This window comes from Lactuca sativa, chromosome 8, assembly GCF_002870075.4.
Source record: "Lactuca sativa cultivar Salinas chromosome 8, Lsat_Salinas_v11, whole genome shotgun sequence".
Lineage (NCBI taxonomy): Eukaryota > Viridiplantae > Streptophyta > Magnoliopsida > Asterales > Asteraceae > Lactuca > Lactuca sativa.
The window spans coordinates 245,215,976-245,237,477 of NC_056630.2; the positions used below are offsets into that span (position 1 = coordinate 245,215,976).

At 38.2% G+C, this 21,502-nt stretch overlaps 1 protein-coding gene across 1 annotated transcript; it reads right to left on the bottom strand.

Moving 5' to 3' along the window:
- Window positions 1-18,385: 18,385 nt before the first annotated feature.
- Window positions 18,386-19,192, bottom strand: LOC128127943 (uncharacterized). Its single transcript, XM_052766694.1, has one exon. It carries the CDS (start codon window positions 19,190-19,192, stop codon window positions 18,386-18,388), a length of 807 nt encoding a protein of 268 aa, XP_052622654.1.
- Window positions 19,193-21,502: the final 2,310 nt, after the last annotated feature.

The window sequence follows — 21,502 nt, forward strand, 5'->3', positions numbered from 1 at the left end:
GTATCGCCTTGTGACGCCCGAGATGTAGGAGTTATCCTTGCAGCTCCAGAAGCTGTTGGGGAAGGGTTTCATTAGACCGATTAGTTCGCTGTGGGGAGCGCTGATCCTTTTTGTCAAGAAAAAGGATGGTTCACACCGGATGTGCATCGACTACCAAGAGTTGAACAAGTTGACAGTCAAGGACCGTTACCCACTACCGAGGATCGACGCTTTGTTCGATCAGTTATAATGAGCATCTTGGTTTTCCAAGATTGATTTGAGATCCGGGTATCATCAGATGAGGGTTTGCGAGGAGGATATCCAGAAGACGACCTTTTAGACTCGTTATGGGCATTATGAGTTTGTGGTGATGCCTTTCGGGCTCACCAATGCACTGGCAATGTTCATGGACCTCATGAACCAGGTGTGTAGGCCCATGTTGGATCGGTCGGTAGTCATATTTATCGACGATATCTTGGTGTATTCGAGGTCTAGGGAACAACACAAGGAGCATCTTCGAGAGATTCTTGGGGTGTTGAGGATGGAGAAGCTTTATGCCAAATTCTCCAAGTGTGATTTTTAGTTACGAGAGGTCCAATTTTTGGGACACCTCGTTAACCAAAATGAGATTTTGGTTGACCCGGCCAAAATTACAACACAAGGAGCATCTTCGAGAGATTCTTGGGGTGTTGAGGATGGAGAGGCTTTATGACAAACTCTCAAAATGTGATTTCTGATTACGAGAGGTCCAGTTTTTGGAACACCTCGTTAAACAGAATGAGATTTTGGTCGACCCGGCCAATATTGAGGCAGTTATGCAGTGGGAGGTGTCGAGGTCCCCATCCGAGATAAGGTGTTTTTCTGGGCCTGGCAGGATATTATTGGAGGTTTATCAGAGATTTCTCCAAGATTGTTGTTCCTCTCACCAAAGTGACCAGGAAGGGTGTTAATTTTGGTTGGGGCCTGAGCAGTAGACATCATTCGAGACTCTTCGCTAGAGATTATGCAAAGCTCCAGTGTTAGCCCTTCCGGAGGGAGTAGAGGACTTCGTAGTCTACTGTGATGCATCCATATCAGGAATGGGTGCCATGTTAATGCAGCGAGGTCACGTGATAGCATATGCATCGAGGCAGCTGAAGCCTCACGAGACGAGATATCCTACCCACGATTTGGAACTGGGGGCGGTGGTATTCGCCCTCAAGATTTGGCGTCACTATCTCTATGGTGTCCGATGTACCATATACATGGACCATAAGAGCTTGAAGTACCTTATGGATCAGCCCAACCTGAATATGAGACATAGGAGGTGGTTGTTTGTGGTAAAAGACTACAACTGTGAGATTTTGTATCATCCTGGCAAGACTAATGTGGTAGCCGATGCTCTGAGTCGTAGAGTAGCGAGTGCTTCGATCCGAGACGTGTGTAGGATGACGGTGATGACTCCATTCTTAGATACCATCCAAGAGGCTCAAGTGGCGGCCATGAGACCAGAAAACTGCAAGAGGGAGTGGGTAATCGGGCAAATTTCTGAGTTTAAGACGAATAGTCGGGGGCTTACGACTTTTCATGGGCGAGTATGGGTGCCATATACGGGGGGAGCCTGATGGATTTTGATGGAGGAGGCCCCCATAGGTCGAGATTCTCGATCCATCCTGGGGCCACTAAGATGTATTTGGACTTAAGAAATGATTATTGGTGGCCCTGCATGAAGAGAGATGTGGCATGGGTAGTCGAGAGATGTTTGATCTATCGTCAGGTCATGGTAGAGCACCAACGCCCCATGGCCAATTACATCCTTTGGAGATTCCCCTATGGAAGTGGGAGCAGATTTCTATGGATTTTATCACCAAATTACCGAGGACTGCTAGGGGTGTTGATATGATTTGGGTGATTGCAGATCGGTTGACGAAGAGTGCTCACTTCCTGGCTATAAGTGAGAGCTCTTCTGTGGAGAAATTGGCCGAGGTCTACGTTCGAGAGGTGGTGGCACGACATGGGGTGCCAACATCGATAATGTAAGATCGTGATGTGCGTTTTACTTCTAGGTTTTGGAAGAAATTTCATGAGGAGTTGGGTACCCGGGTACATTTCAGCACCGCATACCACTCGCAGACAGACGGGCGGAGTGAGCGGATGATTCAGACGCTCAAGGACATGCTACGCGCATGTGTTATGGACTTCGGTGGGAGTTAGGATTCCTACCTGCCCCTGGCTGAGTTTTTATACAACAACAACCATCACTCCAGTATTGGGATGCCTCCCTTTGAGCTTTTATACAGGAGGAGGTGTCAGACTCCTATCTGTTAGGGGGGAGGTCGGACAGAGAGTGATGGGGAGCACTAAGATAGTGCTCAAGACGACAGAGCAAATTCAACAGGTTAGACAGAGGTTGCTGACAACCCAGAGTCGTCAGAAGAGTTACGCAGATCGGAGACGTTCCGAGCTAGAGTTTCAGGTCGGCGATTTTGTCCTCCTAAAGGTACCCCCATGGAAAAGGGTGATCTGATTCAGGAAGCGGGGCAAGTTGGGCCCTAGATACATTGGTCCTGTAACACCCCAAATTCCAGAGGTGCTGTTGAAGGGCTTAAATTGTAAATTAAGGAAGGGACTCGACGAGTAGGCATGCTTACTCGCCGAGTTGGAGCGGGATTTGTTGCGGGTTTAAGTGGCCAACTCGCCGAGTCAGCAGCTTGTACTCGACGAGTTGCATATGAAGGGAGAAAACCCTAATCCCAGGGGTTGTGCCCTATATAAAGCACATTATAACCCACCCTCAGCCTCTTCGCTACCCTTTTGAGATCCAGAAGCCCTAACTTCGTTTGTGAAGAGACTTGGAAGCAAATTGGTGTGATTTGTGAAGGGATCTTGAAGACCAAGAAGCTTGGATCAAGGAGACTTGAAGAAATCCGGATTATACTTCAGTGGGAGGTCATTTTGGAGGTAAGGAATCATTATCCTTGGCCTTCTCCCTTCTATTTCAACTTTCATGGAGTTTTAGGGTTTGGTTGGAGAAATATTGATGAGATCTTGAAACATGAGTTAGATCTGGAGTTGAAACTCCAGATCTGAGACCTATATGGATCATTGATGCAGAAATCCTTTCTAGTTGATATGCAAAAGCCTTTCCCCAAGAGTTAAGTCCCTTTCTAGCTTGGTTTTTGGTATTATGGGGCAAGAAGCACGTAAAGGTAGCAACTTTATGTCGCTAATGGACCTTAGAGACCAAGATCTATTGTTTGGAGCAACGGAGTAGCTCTGTGACTCGAAATTATGGGAATGCACATATGGACTCGGCGAGTCTGGGAGATTACTCGACGAGTCGAGCTACAGATCAGACATTGAGTCGCGTAGTAACTCGGCGAGTCACATGGGTGGACTCGGAGAGTTGTATGAAGATGGGCAGGAACTCGACGAGTTGGAAGAACAACTCGACGAGTCTTTTGAAGATTTCCTTGGACTCGGCGAGTTTGGTCGCAGGACCTCAACCTTCTTTTGGTTAAGCCTCAGATCTGAGAGTCGGTAGGCGACTCAGTGGGTTGGTCGAGTCGGATTTCATAGATCGTTCAACTTGACGAGTCCCGGGGCAACTCGGTGAGTTGAGTCGTGTTATGGGAGTTTTTGAGTACCAGAACTCGATGAGTCGACGGGTTAACTCGACGAGTAGAGTCAATCAGGAAGGTTCGCTTTGACCAAAGTTGACTTAGTTGACCTCGGGAGGGCAGTTTAGTCTACGTATTGTTATTGGTATGGGTTGATCACGGGGCTAGAGGAGCAGCATTTCGGAGAGCTGTCGGTTAGCAGCCAGAGGACTATCAGCAGAGTTCAGCAGAACATGTGAGTTTCCTTCCAGTAGGAACGGGTCTACGGCCACAATGCCGACCCGTCTAGTTAGTAGTAGTTTTCGGACTTCGGTCTGATGTAGTAGTTCGGTGTGCTTGATGTCTTTGTGATTCAAGCATGTTTTTGTGTTATGTGTTCCGGACTTCGGTCCGATCCAGTATGCAGTATATGTGTTCATGCTAGTTGATATGTTTATGCTATGTGATGTTCAGTCAGTTCCGGACTTTGGTACGATGCAGGGGCAAGGCCCTAGTTAGTCCGGGATTCGGCTCGATGTAGTAAGCCAGAATTTGGTCCGATGCAGGGGGCAAGGCCCCAGTTAGTCCGGGCTTCGGCCCGATGCAGTTTCCGGATTTCGGTCCGATGCAGGGGGCAAGGCCCCAGTTAGTCCAGACTTCGGTTCGATGCAGTGGGCAAGGCCCGGTATGTGCTCTATATGTTATTGTATGGTATGTGGTAGTTTGGGGGAGTTCACTAAGCTTCGTGCTTACAGTTTTTAGTTTTGGTTTCAGGTACTCCGTTTTCAAAAGGGAAGAGCTCAGGATGATCGCATGGCACGCACCACAGTCTGGGATGTTTCACCCTGATAACAAGAATATGTTTTGAATTAATACTCTAAATTTATGTTATGACTTATGATATGGTTTTTATAAATACGGTTTAGTAATGTTTTAAAGGAAATTTTTCGTCGTGATTTTTGGGTCGTTACAGGTCCTTTCAGAGTGATTGCTCGTATAGGTAAGGTAGCTTATCGATTAGAGCTTCCTGAGGAGTTGAGCCAAATTCATGACACCTTCCATGTATCCCAACTGAGGAAGTGTGTAGCTAACGAGAGGGAAGTGGTCCGTTTAGAGGATATTCAGGTTGATGATCGCCTGAACTACCTTGAGAGGCCGGTAGCAATATTTGACAAGAAGGTGAAGATCTTGAGAAATAAGGAGGTGCCCTTGGTTAAAGTTCAGTGGCAGCAATGGAGGGGATTTGAGTGGACTTGGGAGACAGAATCGGAGATGCGCGAGTAGTACCTAGGGCTATTTCCAAAAAATGAATTCGAGGGTGAAGTCTGATTCTAATGGGGGAGAATTGTAACATTCCGACTCCCAGGTATAAATTTAAATTATTTTATATTCATTTTGATAGGGCAACTCGACAAGTTAGAGGCCCCAACTCGTCGAGTAGGGATAGAGATGGCCGCGTGAACTTTAGAACCAACTCGACGAGTTGGAGGACTCAACTCGACGAGTTGGAGCTGAGTGTGAAAACCTTAATTTTTAGGGTTTGCCCCATATTTAAAGGACCTTAAGTCCTCTACCCAGCCTCCCTCATCACATAACCACCCAGAGACAAACCCTAATCGAGATACCTTCCATTTTGAGAGTGGGTAAGGCTAATAGTGTGTGTGCTTTGGTGCATTCCTTGGAGAAAATCGAAGATTCAAGAGCTTGAAACGAGAAGGAGTCCACAGATCCGACATTCATTCAGTTGTAGCAACCTTTTGAAGGTAAAAGGTCACTACCTTGATCACTTGTTTGTTAGATCTCTCCATTAGAGAATTTATGGCCATTTCTAGCCTCTTCTTAAGTCATTCTTGGTTTTGAGCATGCTTTGAAGCTGAGACTTCAGATCTGGACACTAATAGGCCCCTTAGGCCTAAAGACTCAAGCTTTATCAAGCTTTGTCCAACTTCCATGTCTTAAACCCTTTTTTGAGCCTTGTTATGGCAAGATTAGCCCTAGATGCCATGCATGGACGTAAAGCTTGCAGCTTTACGTGGTATCTTAGCCCTAAAAGACTAGATCTATATTTTGGAGCCTTGGGTCCGCTTAAAAGCGTCTGAATGAGAAAACAGATGAAGGAACACGACGAGTTGGTTAGTGAACTCGACGAGTTGGCTAGGGTTTTACCTGATATTCTAGACACTGTTCAAGCTCAACGAGTTGGCGAGACAACTCGGCGAGTTGACTCGAACTTTCCCGGTTTTCGAAGAAACAGAAGGAATTCGACGAGTCGAGTCAACATGGACTGTTAACTTGAGTGTTGACTTCCGTTGATTCTTAGGGTTTGGTCTAATTGTGGACTTGGAGACTATGAAGGGGTAAAATGGTATTTTACCTTTCTGAGATCTACAAGAGGAAATAGCCTAACATCTTTGGGGATTGTTAATATCAATTATTAATTAGAGATGATTACAATATATGATAGGCGGAGTCTAGACCGACAGTCCGAGTGCGAGACATACTTTTCTTTACTTATGAGGTGAGTCTTCTTACTATACTTACCTGAGTGGTAATTACTATGCGACCGGAGGGTCTTATTTGTATTACTGACCGGAGGGTCTTATGTGCTTATACTGAGAAATGTGATATTATGTATTCTGTCCTTGTGATTTATGCTGTATATTATTCAGTGCATTTATTGAGATAGGGCTAGAGGGTCCACACCGGGTCGTGAGACCGGAGGGTCTTCACTGAGATATAGGACAAGAGAGTCCAACCCGAGCCGTGAGACCGAATGGTCTTCACTGAGACACATGACCAGAGGGTTTTTATCGTGATATATCCATGAGAGGATAACTATTTGTGTGTGGTATTTTGGGGAACTCACTAAGCTTCATGCTTACAGTGTTGTGTGATATGTGTTTCAGATACATCTCAGGATCACGGGAGGGTGTCGACATGATTGTACACACCAGCTGTTTGATTTGTGTTTGAGGATTCTGGGATATTTTACAAACGATTTTCATGTCTTGTGTTTGAAACATTTATAAATTAAGTACGAGTATTGTTAAACTGTGTTTTTGAGTGGAATTAAAAATGAAAATTTTATTTGAAATTTAGAGTGTTACATCGCATCGCCGAACCTAACAATAAATACAATTTTAATCAATAATCGACTTGATAACCCAAAATCCGAAAGCCCAAAATCTCATTAATTACCCAAAGCCCAAATATGGCCCAATTATCCAAAGGGATAATGACTTGAAAGGGTAACGAACTTTCGACTTTGTTCACATTTAGTCACTTAACTTTTTTTTCGTTATCTATTTGCCATTGAACTATTGAAACTATTCACATTTTACCCTTATGACCGACTATTACCGGTCATAAGGGTAAAATATGAACAGTTTCAATAGTTTAGTGGCAAATAGATAACGAAAAAAAGTTTAGCGACTAAATGTGAACAAAATCGAAAGTTCGTTTCCCTCTAAAAAGTTCAATGACTAAATGTGAACAAACTTTCTATTGTATTATGTTTTAGCAAATTATTTATTTTTGTTTAATTGTAGCAACATTTGTTGATAAAGAAATCTATGAAATAAAAAAAATGTAACATCCGGATTTCCAGGTATCATAATTTAAGTATTTTTCTTTTGAGTTAAGAAGAGAGACTCGACGAGTTGACTTCTCAACTCGTTGATTAAGGTCGCGACTGATGACTCGGATTAATGAATGGACTCGACGAGTCGGTGAGGTGACTCGACGAGTCCGTGCTGTTGGCAGAAACCCTAAATATTTGGGCCAGAGCCATATTCAAAGGCACTTATGGCCTTCAATTGCAACTACCTTTCCCATAAGTGAGAACCCTAGCGAGCTTGAGTGTGTAGAGTGAGAGAAAGAGCTATCTTGAGCTTTTTGGTGTGATTTTGCAAGAAAGGAGAAGAGTTACAGCAAGAGGGACCAAGGAAGGTTATTTTTCTGAGTTATTCAAGCAAGGAGCTTCATTCTGAGGTACAAAAATGAACCCCTTTCCTTCCCTATTGTGTAGATTCCATTTTGGGGTTAGGGCTTGAATCACTTCATCTTTGGGGTTTTGAATGCCTCAAACTCCTCTTGCAAGTTTGTGTTATAGATCTGGACCCTTCTAGGTCCATAGAGCCGAGAATATGAAGCTTTAGTAGAGTCAACCTTGGGGTTTGAAGTTAGGAATCTGGACCCTTCTAGGTCCAGAGAGCCGAGAATATGAAGCTTTAGTAGAGTAAACCTTGGGGTTTGAAGTTAGGAAGCATTTATGGGATTTTTATGGTATATATAGTTACTTTCATCTTACACAGAAATATGAAGTATTTTATATAAATTACGTGCTATGTGTGCATATTATTTGAATACTTATTGTCTATGCTGGATGAACGATTTTATACATGTTTTAAAAGAATTAAACGGTATATTTATTTTATATCTACAAATATGTTGCGGATGAAACATGGGTATATGAAATAGTTGGTGTGTGATGAAATAAAATGATGATAGATGATAGCTTCATTTTATTTACTTCTTTTTATAGTTTATTTTAGTACATTTCATTCACATTTTAGTTAACTTCCATGCATATTTTCCCTTTTGTTATTTTTATAACCATTTCGGGGTACTTTCTAGTTTCTTGAGCATTATTGCAGATTTTCTTGGAAACTAGCGAAGCGGCACTCTAGGGAGGCGATTGGGCTTGAAATGAATTGGGGATTTCGTGCTTGATGGCTATGAAGGTGACTCATGGGGTGGACCTGTCAATTACTTGAAGACTTGGAAGAATTGAGCTTTAAATTTGAAAAACGTGGGAGAATTCTTGAGTGTGCAAGATCAATATTTGGGAGTTTGCAGAAGTTTAGAGTGATGTGGATAGACAAATTGGGCTTTAATTGAAGATATATTGAAGAAAAATGGGCTAGGAGTTGATTGGATTCGAACTGGGCCAATGGATTAGCTGTGGGGGCCCAAAACTTGAAGAAGCCCAAAATTACCCGTCAGAGCCCGCGGCCCGTGTAAGATTCCCCGCGGCCCGCGTGGGTTCCTGACTAGGGCAATTTCGGGATTTTGCTAAGAGCTCTATTTTGGGAAGTTTGGTGTGCCTCTTTAGCCTTATCTTGAAGGTCCGAGTTTGACTTGTTCTCTATGGAGTTTGGAGTACTTTTGAAGGCCAAGAACACCTCAAGAACACTTGAAGAATATCTTCTTTTCATCTCTTGAATCATGTCAAATGTTTGGTACAATCTTATCTAACTTTGTTCATTTGAGTTTAGCCATGCTTGGCTAAACAAATTTTGGTTGACTTTTTGTTGAATCTTTTGAACTTTTGTTGGATGTTGAAGAATCCATGAACTTGTTCTTAAATCTTTGTGGAATTTTTTTGTGTTTTATCATATTATCACTACTAGTATGTTTTTATTCATGAGTTTAAATATGTTTGTGGTGATTAGTTGGCTAATTTCTTGATTAAGTAAATGATCCTCAAATTAGCAAGCAACAAATGATTTTTGTGTTGTTTTTGCTTCACACAATCATAAAAACATTTCCTCCAACATGGCGGTGAAAGCATTTGACCCCTCTTGGATTTGGTGACTTTTTGGTTCTTAATGCTAGTTGACTTTCGCTAATTACATGCTATTTGGAATTAGTGACTTTGACTAAGGAAATTGTTATGAGCTTCTCTAGCCATTTCAATAATTAAGAAAAGTCCAGGTAATCTCAAGCTCCTTGGATTCCTATAGCCAAATTAAGGATTTAAATCAAAGTATTGCACCATTGGATTCTAATGATATGTTCATCAAAAGTCAAAGTGAGGAAACTTTAAGTCAACCATCTCTCCCTTATTGATTTTGCATCAAACTCTTATTTTTGTTGCCTTTGTCTATTTAAATCATAGTTAATTCTAGTTTGTTTCAAGTATTTCAAAACACCAAAACCCCCCATTTTATTTTTATCGTCATTTTACAAGTATTTTTACAAAGAGATTTTTCATAGAGTTATAAATTGAACCAATCTCCGTGGATTCGATCCCTTTACCACTATACACTATTTTAGTGTGTAATATTTAGGGTTATTATTTGTGTTGGCCTCGACAACCACCAATAGAAAGGTGATGATAATTAGGTAAATAGATGATGATGAATAGGCGATGTAAGATGAAAGGAGATACCATAACCTTAACTAGAAATGTGGCGATGTAGTCATCTACCAGAATATAGATGGCGGCCACTGACTATTCTAGACAACCCAGTGGAAACACCAGCAGGCCCATAACTTGTAGGTGATGAATTACGAGTTTAGGCAATGTTGTAACTACGTATTCATGCGATGATACTCTAACCCCTTACTATGAATTACGAGTTCAAATGATGTTGTAATTACGTATTCATGGGATGTCACAAATTCTGCATGCCAAACCAATGGTCATAATTCACATCAGTGAGAATGATTCATTTTTTTGTAAAACCAAAACTAGATTGGAAATTTTGATTTTTTTTTTTTGGAAAATGTCAAACCATTGGTTTTTTATTTTGGTTTCGGTTTTTTTTTTTTAATATATTTTCAAAGTTTATATATATATATATATATATATATATATATATATATATATATATATATATATATATATATATATATATATATATATATTTTATAGATTTTTTCATCAACAAATGTTGTTACAATTTAACAAAAATAAATAATTTGCTAAAACATAATACAAGAGGAAGTTTGTTCACATTTAGTCGTTGAACTTTTTAGAGGGAAACGAACTTTTGATTTTGTTCATATTTAGTCCCTAAACATTTTTTCGTTATCTATTTACCACTAAACTATTGAAACTGTTCACATTTTACCCTTATGACCGGTAACAGCCGGTCATAAGGGTAAAATGTGAACAGTTTCAATAGTTCAATGGCAACTAGATAACGAAAAAAAGTTTAGTGACTAAATATGAAAACAATCGAAAGTTAATTACCCTTTCAAGTCATTATCCCTTATCCAAATTGGGCCCAAACCCAACATGGACCTAGACTGAGAAAGCCCAATATCCTAAAAGGCCCAAAATATCTAAAAGTTAACCCTAGTCAAACTTCTGGTCAAAGGTCCATAGCCAACAAGTCAACAAAATAAGAAAAGTCAAATAGGCCGAGTACGCCCCTAGTACTCAGCTGGTACGCCCAACGTACACCCTTTGAGGCCGGTACGCGCATCGTACCAGATGGGTATGCCCAATGTACTCCCCTGAACCCCATTCTTCTCCATTAAGAACTTAACCACGTAAGTCCTTGCCCTAAACTCTCAAATCTGATTCCTATGGATGACTTATCATGTAAAGTTGGCAACTTTACTTGCATGCATGACTTAATAGGGCTCTAGAGCTCAAAAGAGCTTAATGAAGGGTCTTAGCATATGCATGAGTCCAAATAAAACATAAAGGTCACATTTTTATGCCTTTGGGACACCTAAAACGTCCAGATCTATAAGATTAAGCCTCTGAAACAACCTTAGCTCACGAGGACCAACCAAAAGAGGCTAAAGTGACCATAAACAAACCCTAAAAGAAGATCTATAAAATGAGTAGACAAGATAGGGACTTTATACCTCCCAAGTCATGAAATGAAGATACTAACATTGGATCTCTAAGCTACTCTCCAAGAAATGCGTCTTCAACCTTCTTCTTCTCTTACACAAACCACCATAAACACTCTTCCAAGCTCCACAACTCACTCAAGGCATTTTAGGGTTTCAATATATGCTAAAGGGGATGGAGGTTGACCTAGAATGTCAAGATGATGGATAAAATGTTGCTTATATAGGGGTAAAACCCCAAAATTAGGGTTTGATGCTAGTACGCCCCCGTACCCCTTCGTACGCTCAACGTACTCAAAGATCACCCGCGACCAACTCAAAGAGATGAAAAGTATACAATAATAATAATATATGTGTAAATTATGTGTTTATATTGTGGTAATGGAATGTATGCGTTAGATGTTGATGAGTTATCATGAAGACAACATAAAAAGTTTAATTGACCGAATATGTTAACCACACAATATGAAAGGACTAATTATGTAAATTTGACTTTTTGAGATACAAAATAAAAACTCTAATTAAGGATATTTGCTATGTAGATGATATGGTCTAACTATGGTGGACTTATTAAAACATGATACGCTATTAGGGGGGTTGTGTCATGTGATGTCATGCATGTTTTGTTGATGTAGTAGTCACTTCACGCCTGAACACCGCCCTATCTAGGAGCTTTGTTGATGTAGTCGTCGCTTCACACCTGAACACCGCCCTATCTAGGAGCAGTGGAGAGGAGAAGTTTGGTGCTGATGTGATTTGGTGAGTTGTTAGGTGCATATCTAACAACCTTGTGTTTTCTCTAACAAATTAGATTTTCATCATGTTAACACAAATAAAGTACAATTGTGGAGAAGAATAATAATCCCAATTACCCTCTAAGTTGCAACGAAATTATGTAGGTTTTGTATTTTCTTATTCTTTCAAGCAATTTTCGAAATAAATAATATATTCCCATTTTGGTTTCGTAAAATTAATTATATTTTTAATATACTATTATTATGATAATAATCGAATTTTTTAATAAGATAATCCAATACATCATATAAACTTTAAATGATGTCCCACCAACTTTTACCCCTTTCCTTTTAGCTAATTTGTTTCAATTCACCCTCTAGAAATACAACTTATCCCAATTGTAAGTCAAATTTTTCACATGAAAATATCCATATCACGGATGCCATACAAATATACCTATGCATATTCATATACATATACATGTATATATGTGTGTATATACATACATGTATATGAAGAAAAAATCATAAAAATTCCTGAAAATTCACCCATTAAATGTATATGAAAAAACATAAAAATTCCTGAAAATCACAAAGTGTCCAGAGCAAGGAAGGTGATGATCAGGCTTGAAACTAAGACATCTCTTATTGAGTATCACATCCTTACCACCAGGCCACTTATGCTAGGACAACACGACCCATTAACAGGTTTGTGCTTCATACATATGCCAATATCTAGTAAAGAGAAAAAGGCCAGTTAAACCTTTGAATGCTCTTAGAATAATAAACATATGCAAACAGTAGTCGTTATGAAATGATTTACCTTTTTCTTTTCTTAATTTGAGATATGTCTCATAAGGTACTGCCACCACAAAAACCCATGGATTAACTTCAGTTTCAGTTTGTCTCCTTCACTTTTCATTTAATCTCTTGCCCAGGGGCCTAAATCCCTTCACAATTGTTATGCTTCAGTACAATGATGCTAGAACTCTAGAATTACAGATGAATTCCTTTCTATATCTATATCTAACCAAAGAACAAAACCGAATGATATTCAGATTGCAAGTAACAAAGGTGGATTACAAAGAAGAAAGAATATGAAAATTGAAAGTCTGGAAGAGAAACAACAAACACAGAAACATATAAATAGGTAAAAGATGAAACTTTTCAAGTTAAATTGGTAAAACGTGAATTGTATATTATCTTAGAATGTCACGATTACATAAGTATTAATAATAGATATATTTACACTATGATCCCTCTAGAAAATAAACATGTAATTAATGCCTAATATATATAACATTTGTCTAATATTCCCCTGCAAGCTAAGGTCGGGGAGCGACTCTTAGCTTGGACCGCAAGAACTGAAAACGTTGAGAAGGTAGCGGTTTGGTGAACACATCTGCAATATGGTCATCTGTATTGATGAACTGAACCAGAAGTTGTTTTTGAGCAACCTTTTCTCTAACAAAATGAAAGTCAACTTCAACATGTTTGGTACGAGCATGAAAGACAGGATTAGCAGATAAGGTATGTAGCACCAAGATTATCACACCATAGAAATGGAACAGTACGAGTAGAAAATCGTAGTTCCTGTAGAAGAGTTTGAAGCCATGTGAGTTCAACAACTGTATCAGCTAAGGCTTTGTACTCGGATTCTGTTGATGATCACGAGACAGTCTTTTGTTTCCTAGCAGACCATGAGACAAGATTACAACCGAGATATATAACATATCCCCCGGTGGATCGACGGTCATCCGGACAACCAGCCCAAAATCAGAGAAAGCATTCAAGGCATTAAAAGTGGAATCTGTGTAAGCATGAAGAACACTATCGGAATTGCGTTGAAACAAAAGTCCACTTGTGACTGTGCCAAGTAAGTAACGCAAAATGCGTTTAACCGCAGACGAGTCGGAGAGTGCATAAATTGACACACTTTGTTTACCGCAAACGAAATATCCAGCCGTGAAAGAGTCACATATTGAAGTGCACCAACCGTTTCACGATATTTAACGGGGTCTTCAAATGGTGGACTGTCGCCAAGGGCAAGATTGGCGGTGGTAGTAATCGGAGATGTCACAGATTTGGCATTAGACAAATTCGCACGTTCAAGTAGCTCAAGTATGTATTTTCTTTGAGACAAAACAATGTCGGACCCCTGTTTAATAATTTCAACCCCCAAAAAATAAGATAACGACCCCAAATCTTGTAGAGCAAAAATGCGACTAAGATGTTAAACAACCCGGTCGATATCAGCGGTACTGTTTCCTGTGAGAATAATGTCATCAACATAAACAAGCATATACAAAAGAACACCGTTAGAGGAGTATATAAAAAGCGACAGATCCGTTTTAGATCCACGAAACCAAGAGCATGAAGTGCAGTTGACAACTGATGAAACCATGCTCGGGGAGCTTGCTTAAGTCCATAGAGAGACTTGTGGAGAAGACAAACATGATCAGGTTTGTCCGGATCAACAAAAACCGGTGGTTGTTGCAAGTAGACTGTCTCTATGAGATCGCCATATAAGAAGGCATTTTGAACATCAAGTTGTCGTAAGGGCCAACTATGTGAGACTGCCAAGGATAGAACCACCCGAATTGTAGTCGCTTTGACAACGGGACTAAAAGTCTCATGATAATCAAGACCATGTTGCTGAGGATAACCTTTTGCATCAAGACGCACTTTGTAACGTGTAATTACCCCAGTTGGATCCCGTTTGAGCTTATAGACCCATTTACAACCAACAACATTAGCATTCGATGGAGGAGGCACTAAGGACCAGGTGTTGTTGCGCTAAAGAGCAGAATACTCGTCGGCCATGGCCTGACGCCATTGAGGCAATTTGTTAGCAGCGTTAAAGGTGGCTGGTTCGGTAGGAACAATAGTAGTATGACAGGAGGTCGTATTATATGGTTGAGAGGTTTTAGGATTAGGACGCAAATTAAAGGGACGAGGACGAGGTAGAGAGGAGGAAGTGTAGGGTTGGGAGGTAGAATTTGCTTGTTGAGATGTGGTGTTCTCTGGTTGAGAGGTGGTGGTAGTTTTAGGGCGTCGTGCAAAGGTATAAAGGAGAGGCGGAAGAGGAGGTTCATGTGGAGATGTAGGGGAAGAAGATGATGCAGAAGATGGTGTAGGTGATGTAGGAGGTGTAGGGGATGTATTGGAAGGAGATGGTGTAGGTGATGTAGGAGGTGTAGGGGATATATTGGAAGTGGTGGATATGTCAGGTCCAGGATTAGGATAAGAGGATGTATAAGGATCAAAAGAAGATATGGGTGGAGATGAGGGGCTGATTTGGTAAGGGAATAATTGTTCATGAAAACGAACATGACGAGCGATATAAAGGCGTTCGGAAAGAGGGTCAAAGCACCAATAACCAAGGTGGGAGGTGCTATATCCAAGAAAAACGCACGAAAGAGATCTGAAATCCATTTTATGCTTGTTATACGGACGGAGATGTGGATAACATTGACAACCAAACACACGAAGAAAGGAAAAATCAGGTTTGTGTTTGAAAACATGTTCAAAATGTGAGATATTGGAGTTGGTTCTAGAAGGCATACGATTTATGAGATAGACTGCTGTGTCAAAAGCATAATGCCAAAACCTTTGTGGAACACCGGATTCAGCAAGAAGAGTGAGGCCGGTTTCGACCACATGACGGTGACGACGCTCAACAACGCCATTCTGTTCGCTGGTGTGAGGACAAGACAAGCGATGAGTAATGCCGAGAGATGAGAAAAACTTAGAGAGGTTTCGAAATTCACCTCCCCAATCAGTTTGAACATATTTTAGTTTGGTTTGAAATTGCTGTTCTACTATAAAAAGAAATTGTTGGAAAGTACTAAAGACATCAGATTTGGATTTTAAGGGAAAAATCCACATAAAACTAGAAAAATGATCAACGCATAGTAAGAAATATCGATGGTCTTCAAAAGACGTAACAAGGGCTGGTCCTAGACATCACAAAAGAGTAAATCTAAAATATGAGAACTTTTATAATTAGAAGATGATAGATGAAGTTTTGAAGATTTTCCACTAGAACAAGAATCACAATGTGAATTGAAAAAATTATTTGATAAAGGTAAGCTATATCTAGAAATCATTGACTTCAACAGCTGCGGATGGGGATGTCCAAGTCGTTGATGCCAAGTGACGGAAGAAGCACGGGTAGCGGAGAAAGCAACTTTAGACGAGGTAGACTGCAACTGCGGAAGGTGGAAGGAGTAAAGGCCGCCACTACTTGGACTCATGAGGAGGGTAGTATGAGTATTCTCGTCCTTCACAGCAAAAAAGGAAGTGTGAAATTCAAAATAAACATTATTATCATCGCAAAATTTTTGAACAGAAAGAAGGTTTTGTTTGATTTCTGGAACATGAAGAATTTGTGAGAGATGAAAAGTTTTATTAGGAGAATAGAGTTTAGAGGAGCCAATATGGAGAATGGGTAAACCTTTACCGTTGCCAACATGTAAGTTGTCATGGCCATGGTATGCCTCGGAGTGATTAAAGCTCGAGAGATCGGATGCAACATGATGACTAGACCTAGTATCAGTGACCCAGGTAGAGGAGGCCCGAGATCGATAACAGGGCTGGCTCAACGAGTTTGGGGGCTCTAATCAAACCAAAATTTTGGGGCCCTTTGACATTTATTATACTTAATGTTATAACCCCCCCCCCCCCTTTATCCGGGCTTGGGACCGGCAATAATAAACTAAAAAGTTTACAAATGGCGGAGTTAAATTTTTTATTTTTTTTTATGTATATGTTTTTTGTGAATATATTTTATGACGTAAAGTTAATTTTGCTAGTTTTTTAGATGCAAATTCTTTAATGAAAATTTCATAATCAATTTCTTTTACTAACTGTTTTTCAATTGATAAAATTGCTAATCCATTTAATCTTTCTTGTGACATTGTAGATCTTAAATAATTTTTTAATAGTTTTAATTTAGAAAAACTTCTTTCGGCAGAGGTAACGGTTACAGGAATAGTTAACATAATCCTATAGGCAGCATATGCATTAGGAAAAGAACTAAACTTTTTAATGTAATTAAGTATATTAATAATTGTATCACGTTCTAAATGTACAATATGTCTTAATAGTTTTAGTTCATGAAATAAATCTAAACCATTAATATCTAAGCTATCATCATGCTTTAAAGTTTTTTCAAGATTTAAACAATGTTTTTTTAAAGTATTTTCATCAAATGATTTTAATTTTTCTATACTAAATAGAAAACCAAAAATATTTTTGAACTCATTAAATTGCTCAAATCTACTTTTAAGTGAAGTAATGACTTTATCTACTATATATATAAAAAGTAATCAGTTTTAAATAAGTGAATAGGAGTTTTAATAGTTTCATTAGCAACATTTTCATCATATCGTCTATTTCTTTGAATGATACGCTTTTCACGAAATTCTGGTTTTACATTCATTTCTAAAGCCAATTCTTTTGCATAATCTAAAGCCTTTTCAAATCCGTTTTCTCTATATTCTTCAAAGAAACACAAAAGTCCATTTAGTTGATTTATAGCATCATCGATACACATATCATTTGATTGCAAGCTTTTACTAACAGTGTTAATAGCAAACAAAACATCATACCAAATAATCATTCCTAATAAAAATTCATAGTTTTCAAGTTCATATGTAGCTAAACATTTAGCCTCACTTTTAATTTTTGGATCTCCACAATTTTTAGATAATTGTAAAAGTGCTTTTCTTAATTCTGGTGCTTGAAATCTAATTGTTTTTACACTTTCTACCCTACTTTTCCAACGAGTTTGTGATAATGATTTAAGTGTTAGGTTTGATATGTTATCTTGTAATATTTTCCACCTTTGAGTTGATGAAGCAAATATCGTATATATACGTTGTATAACTCCAAAAAATTCACTAGCTTTTTCACACGAATTAGCCATATCACAAATTACTAAATTTAAACTATGACAACCACAAGGAGTGTAGAATGCTCTAGGGTTAATATCTAACAATCGTTTCTGTACTCCTTGATGTTTTCCTTTCATATTTGAACCATTATCGTAACCTTGACCCCTAACATCATTTATATCTAGTCCTATATTTTTAATTTCATCAATTATAGCATCATATAAGCCTTTACCGGTTGTATTATCTACAACTAAAAATCCTAGAAAGTACTCCTTAACTTCTATTGGAGTGGTTGAAAGATCTAAACATCGTAAGATAATTGACATTTGTTCCTTATGACTTGTATCAGGTGTACAATCAAGTATTATTGAAAAGTATTTAGCATCTTTTATTTTTTTAATAATTTTAGTTTTAACTTCTTCTCCTAATAAACTAATAAGTTCGTTTTGCATATTATGTCCAAGATAATGATAATGAATTTCATTTTCATTAATTCTCCTAATATGTTCTTGCATAATAAGATCAAATTCTGCAATCATTTCAATTATAGTTAAAAAATTACCATTATTTTCTTCATAAATCTTTTCATTTGTTCCACGAAATGCTAAATTATTTTTCCTAAAGTTTTTACTACAACAATGATTCTTATTAACACGTTTTTCCAATGTTCTTTTTCTCTATTTATTTGTTCTTGGATTTGCTTGTCAATTGTTTTATTATTTGCTAATCTAGTTTCTAAGTCAATCCATGACCTCATATTAAGAATGTGTCTATTACTTGCTTCATGTCTTTTTAATATACTAGAAATATTGTTCCAATCATTATTACCTTTATGTGCTAACGAACATGTAGATGTATTCACATTAAATAATTTACAACAAAAACAAAAAACTCTATCTACATCTATGGAATAAACCAACCATGTTCGTTCGTATTTTTCTCCATTTGGTATTTTTTGCATATAAAGAGATGTACTAAAGCTTCTTGAATTTTGACCTTTTGGAAATTTAAAATCATAAATCTTAATAGGACCATTTTCTACGATTAAATCTCTTAAGTTAGTACTAATATTATTCCATCTACTTGGATCATATATGTTTAAAGGTGTGTTATCATCTTCACTATTAGTTTGTTCGTTATCAATTTCAATATTACTTTGTTCGTTATCATTTTCACTATTAGTTTGTTCGTTAAAAAATTCAATATTAGTTTGTTCGTTATTATTTTGACTATTAGTTGGTTCATTATCATTTTCAATATTAGTTGGTTCATGATCATTATTATTAACATTAGCTTGTTCTTGTTCATTATCAACATTAGTTTGTTGTTGTTCATTATCAATATTTTTGTTTGTAGTTAAATATTTTAAAAACGACCCTTTTTGTTTATCTATAAAAGCTTCTTCTTGCATTTTTCATTTCCTTTTTGAAGCACCGGATTCGTATTTTCTCTTTGACATGATTATTAATTATTTGATTAATAATAACTATAAGTTTATAAGATATGGATTAGGATTATACCGCCCCTGAGATAATGGAAAGCTAAAAAACGATGGAATCTGTTAATCTGGAATCAGTGAACGATGGAATCAGCCAATCTGAAATCTGTGAACAATGGAATCTTCCAATCTGGAATAAAAAATCAGAAATTGAAAAGATTAACAACTTTGATCATTCATGCCATTTGGATAAAACCAAAAACAATTAAAATACAAATCTAATTGAAAACTTTTTCTATTTTGTATGCTATATTTATAATGACATCAATTATATACAAATGTAATTGAAATCTTACATGCAATTCCACATGATTCTGTCAATAATTAGGAACCATACATTGTCCAATACTATCACATATTATGAAAAAAAAAAATCATTCATTAGATTGCAAATAAGGTTGATCTATTATGAAAAAAAAAACCTTCTTATGTAACCCCAATTAGATAATTAATTGGTTATTATTCTATTAACCCCAATTAGATTCTACCCTACAGAAGAAGAGTTGATAACCTTTTATTTAAAGCATAAGATACAAGGCACCACCAGATTACTGCAACATATCGATAGAGTCATACCTCGGCTTCATGTCTACGATTTCTACCCATGGGACCTCCCTTGTTAGTACTTCAATTCATCCCCTTATGTCTCTTTTAATTCCTCCAAACATATATATTTTTGAATAAATATACTAAAAACGGAAAACTTAGGAAACTAATTATGTGTTTATAATGGTGTTTAAAGCATTTCAAGAACACAATTGTTTAGATTAATGAAGACAGGAATGGTTCAAATTCGTTTATATATATCTTGAGCAAAAAAACTATTTCATCATGAGCTGTGTATTCCTTCACCTTGAAGGCTGAAGCAACCTGATGGAATATATTGTTTAGCACAATAGCACATATATATTACATAAAAGTATACAAACGTTACTGCATTCATAAGAAAAAAGTAAAATAAGAAACAAGCATGTTTTCAGGGGCTAAATGCAGCATAATTGCATATTAGTGTATTACCGTGAGTCAATTAACGATTGGAGAAGTGAGACCGTGAGAATTAAGAAGCAAGAAGCCAAGAATAACTGAAGACAGCAGCGATAACTTGATTGAAGCCCTTGAATCGATAACCCTGCTTCAATCGATTGGAGAATTAAGAAGCAAGAAGCAGGCCCTGGATTGAAGACTTGAATCGATTGGAAAAGGAAGAAAAAGAAGAATTTTAATCGTCGTGTGCGGTGTGCTGTATACCGATCGTGATTTCTGCGATACAAGTTTTTTTTTTTTTTTTTTTTTTTTTTTTTTTTTTGGAAAATCGGACATTGGATTGAAATTAAAGGGGCCCCTATCAATTGGGGGCCCTAAGCCCTATCCTAACACATAATACACTAAGGTCGGCCCTGATCGATAATCTGCAAAATTAACAGATGGTTGTTGTTGTCTCACACGTATGGTGGAGGGATCTCGATTAGGGCATTGAGACAGAACATGCCCAATACTGCACCTGTTAAATGTACCATACACAATATTTTGATTAGATGCCCAACTAAATTTGTTTCTATTACCTCCTCCTTGTGGACGATTGTTGTAGCTGCCACGCCCACGGTTGTTTGTTGATCGGCTGTTGCGATTGTTTCCTGAACGATTTGTGTAAAAAGCTTGGGCTGATGTTGAATTAGTTGGCTGGAGCTGTAACCCCAGCTGTTGTGCAAGCTTTTGAACAGCTTGGATTGCTTCATCTTGTGATAGAGACGAACCAGCAGCCATGGAACTGGGCTGTCTAGTGGTGGTTGTGAATGCTTGGGCTGGTGGCACCACTGTGGAGGTCTTTGTAATCATGTAGTCATGGTCGGACTGTAGACCATGAAGTTCAGCAAAGGCTGTTGGAGACTATCTTGCTAAAAGGGTAGATTTCAAGCCATTGTATTCTTCTCTTAAGCCAGAGATAACCAACATGACAAGGTCCTTTTCTTTAACTGGTTCGCCAATATTAGCAAGAGCATTAGAATACTCTTGTGCACGGGTTAAGTAAGCAGATGAGGACTCATCTTCTTTCATTGTGATTTTCAGAAGTTGGGTTTTAAGAGTATATTCACGAGAAGAAGTATGAGGAACATAAGCACTTTCTAAAGACAGCTAAAAATCACGTGATGTATTACCTTGAACATGCTGAAAAGACGTCTCAGAGATGGTGGACAGAATAAGCATTTGAACATGCGCATCATT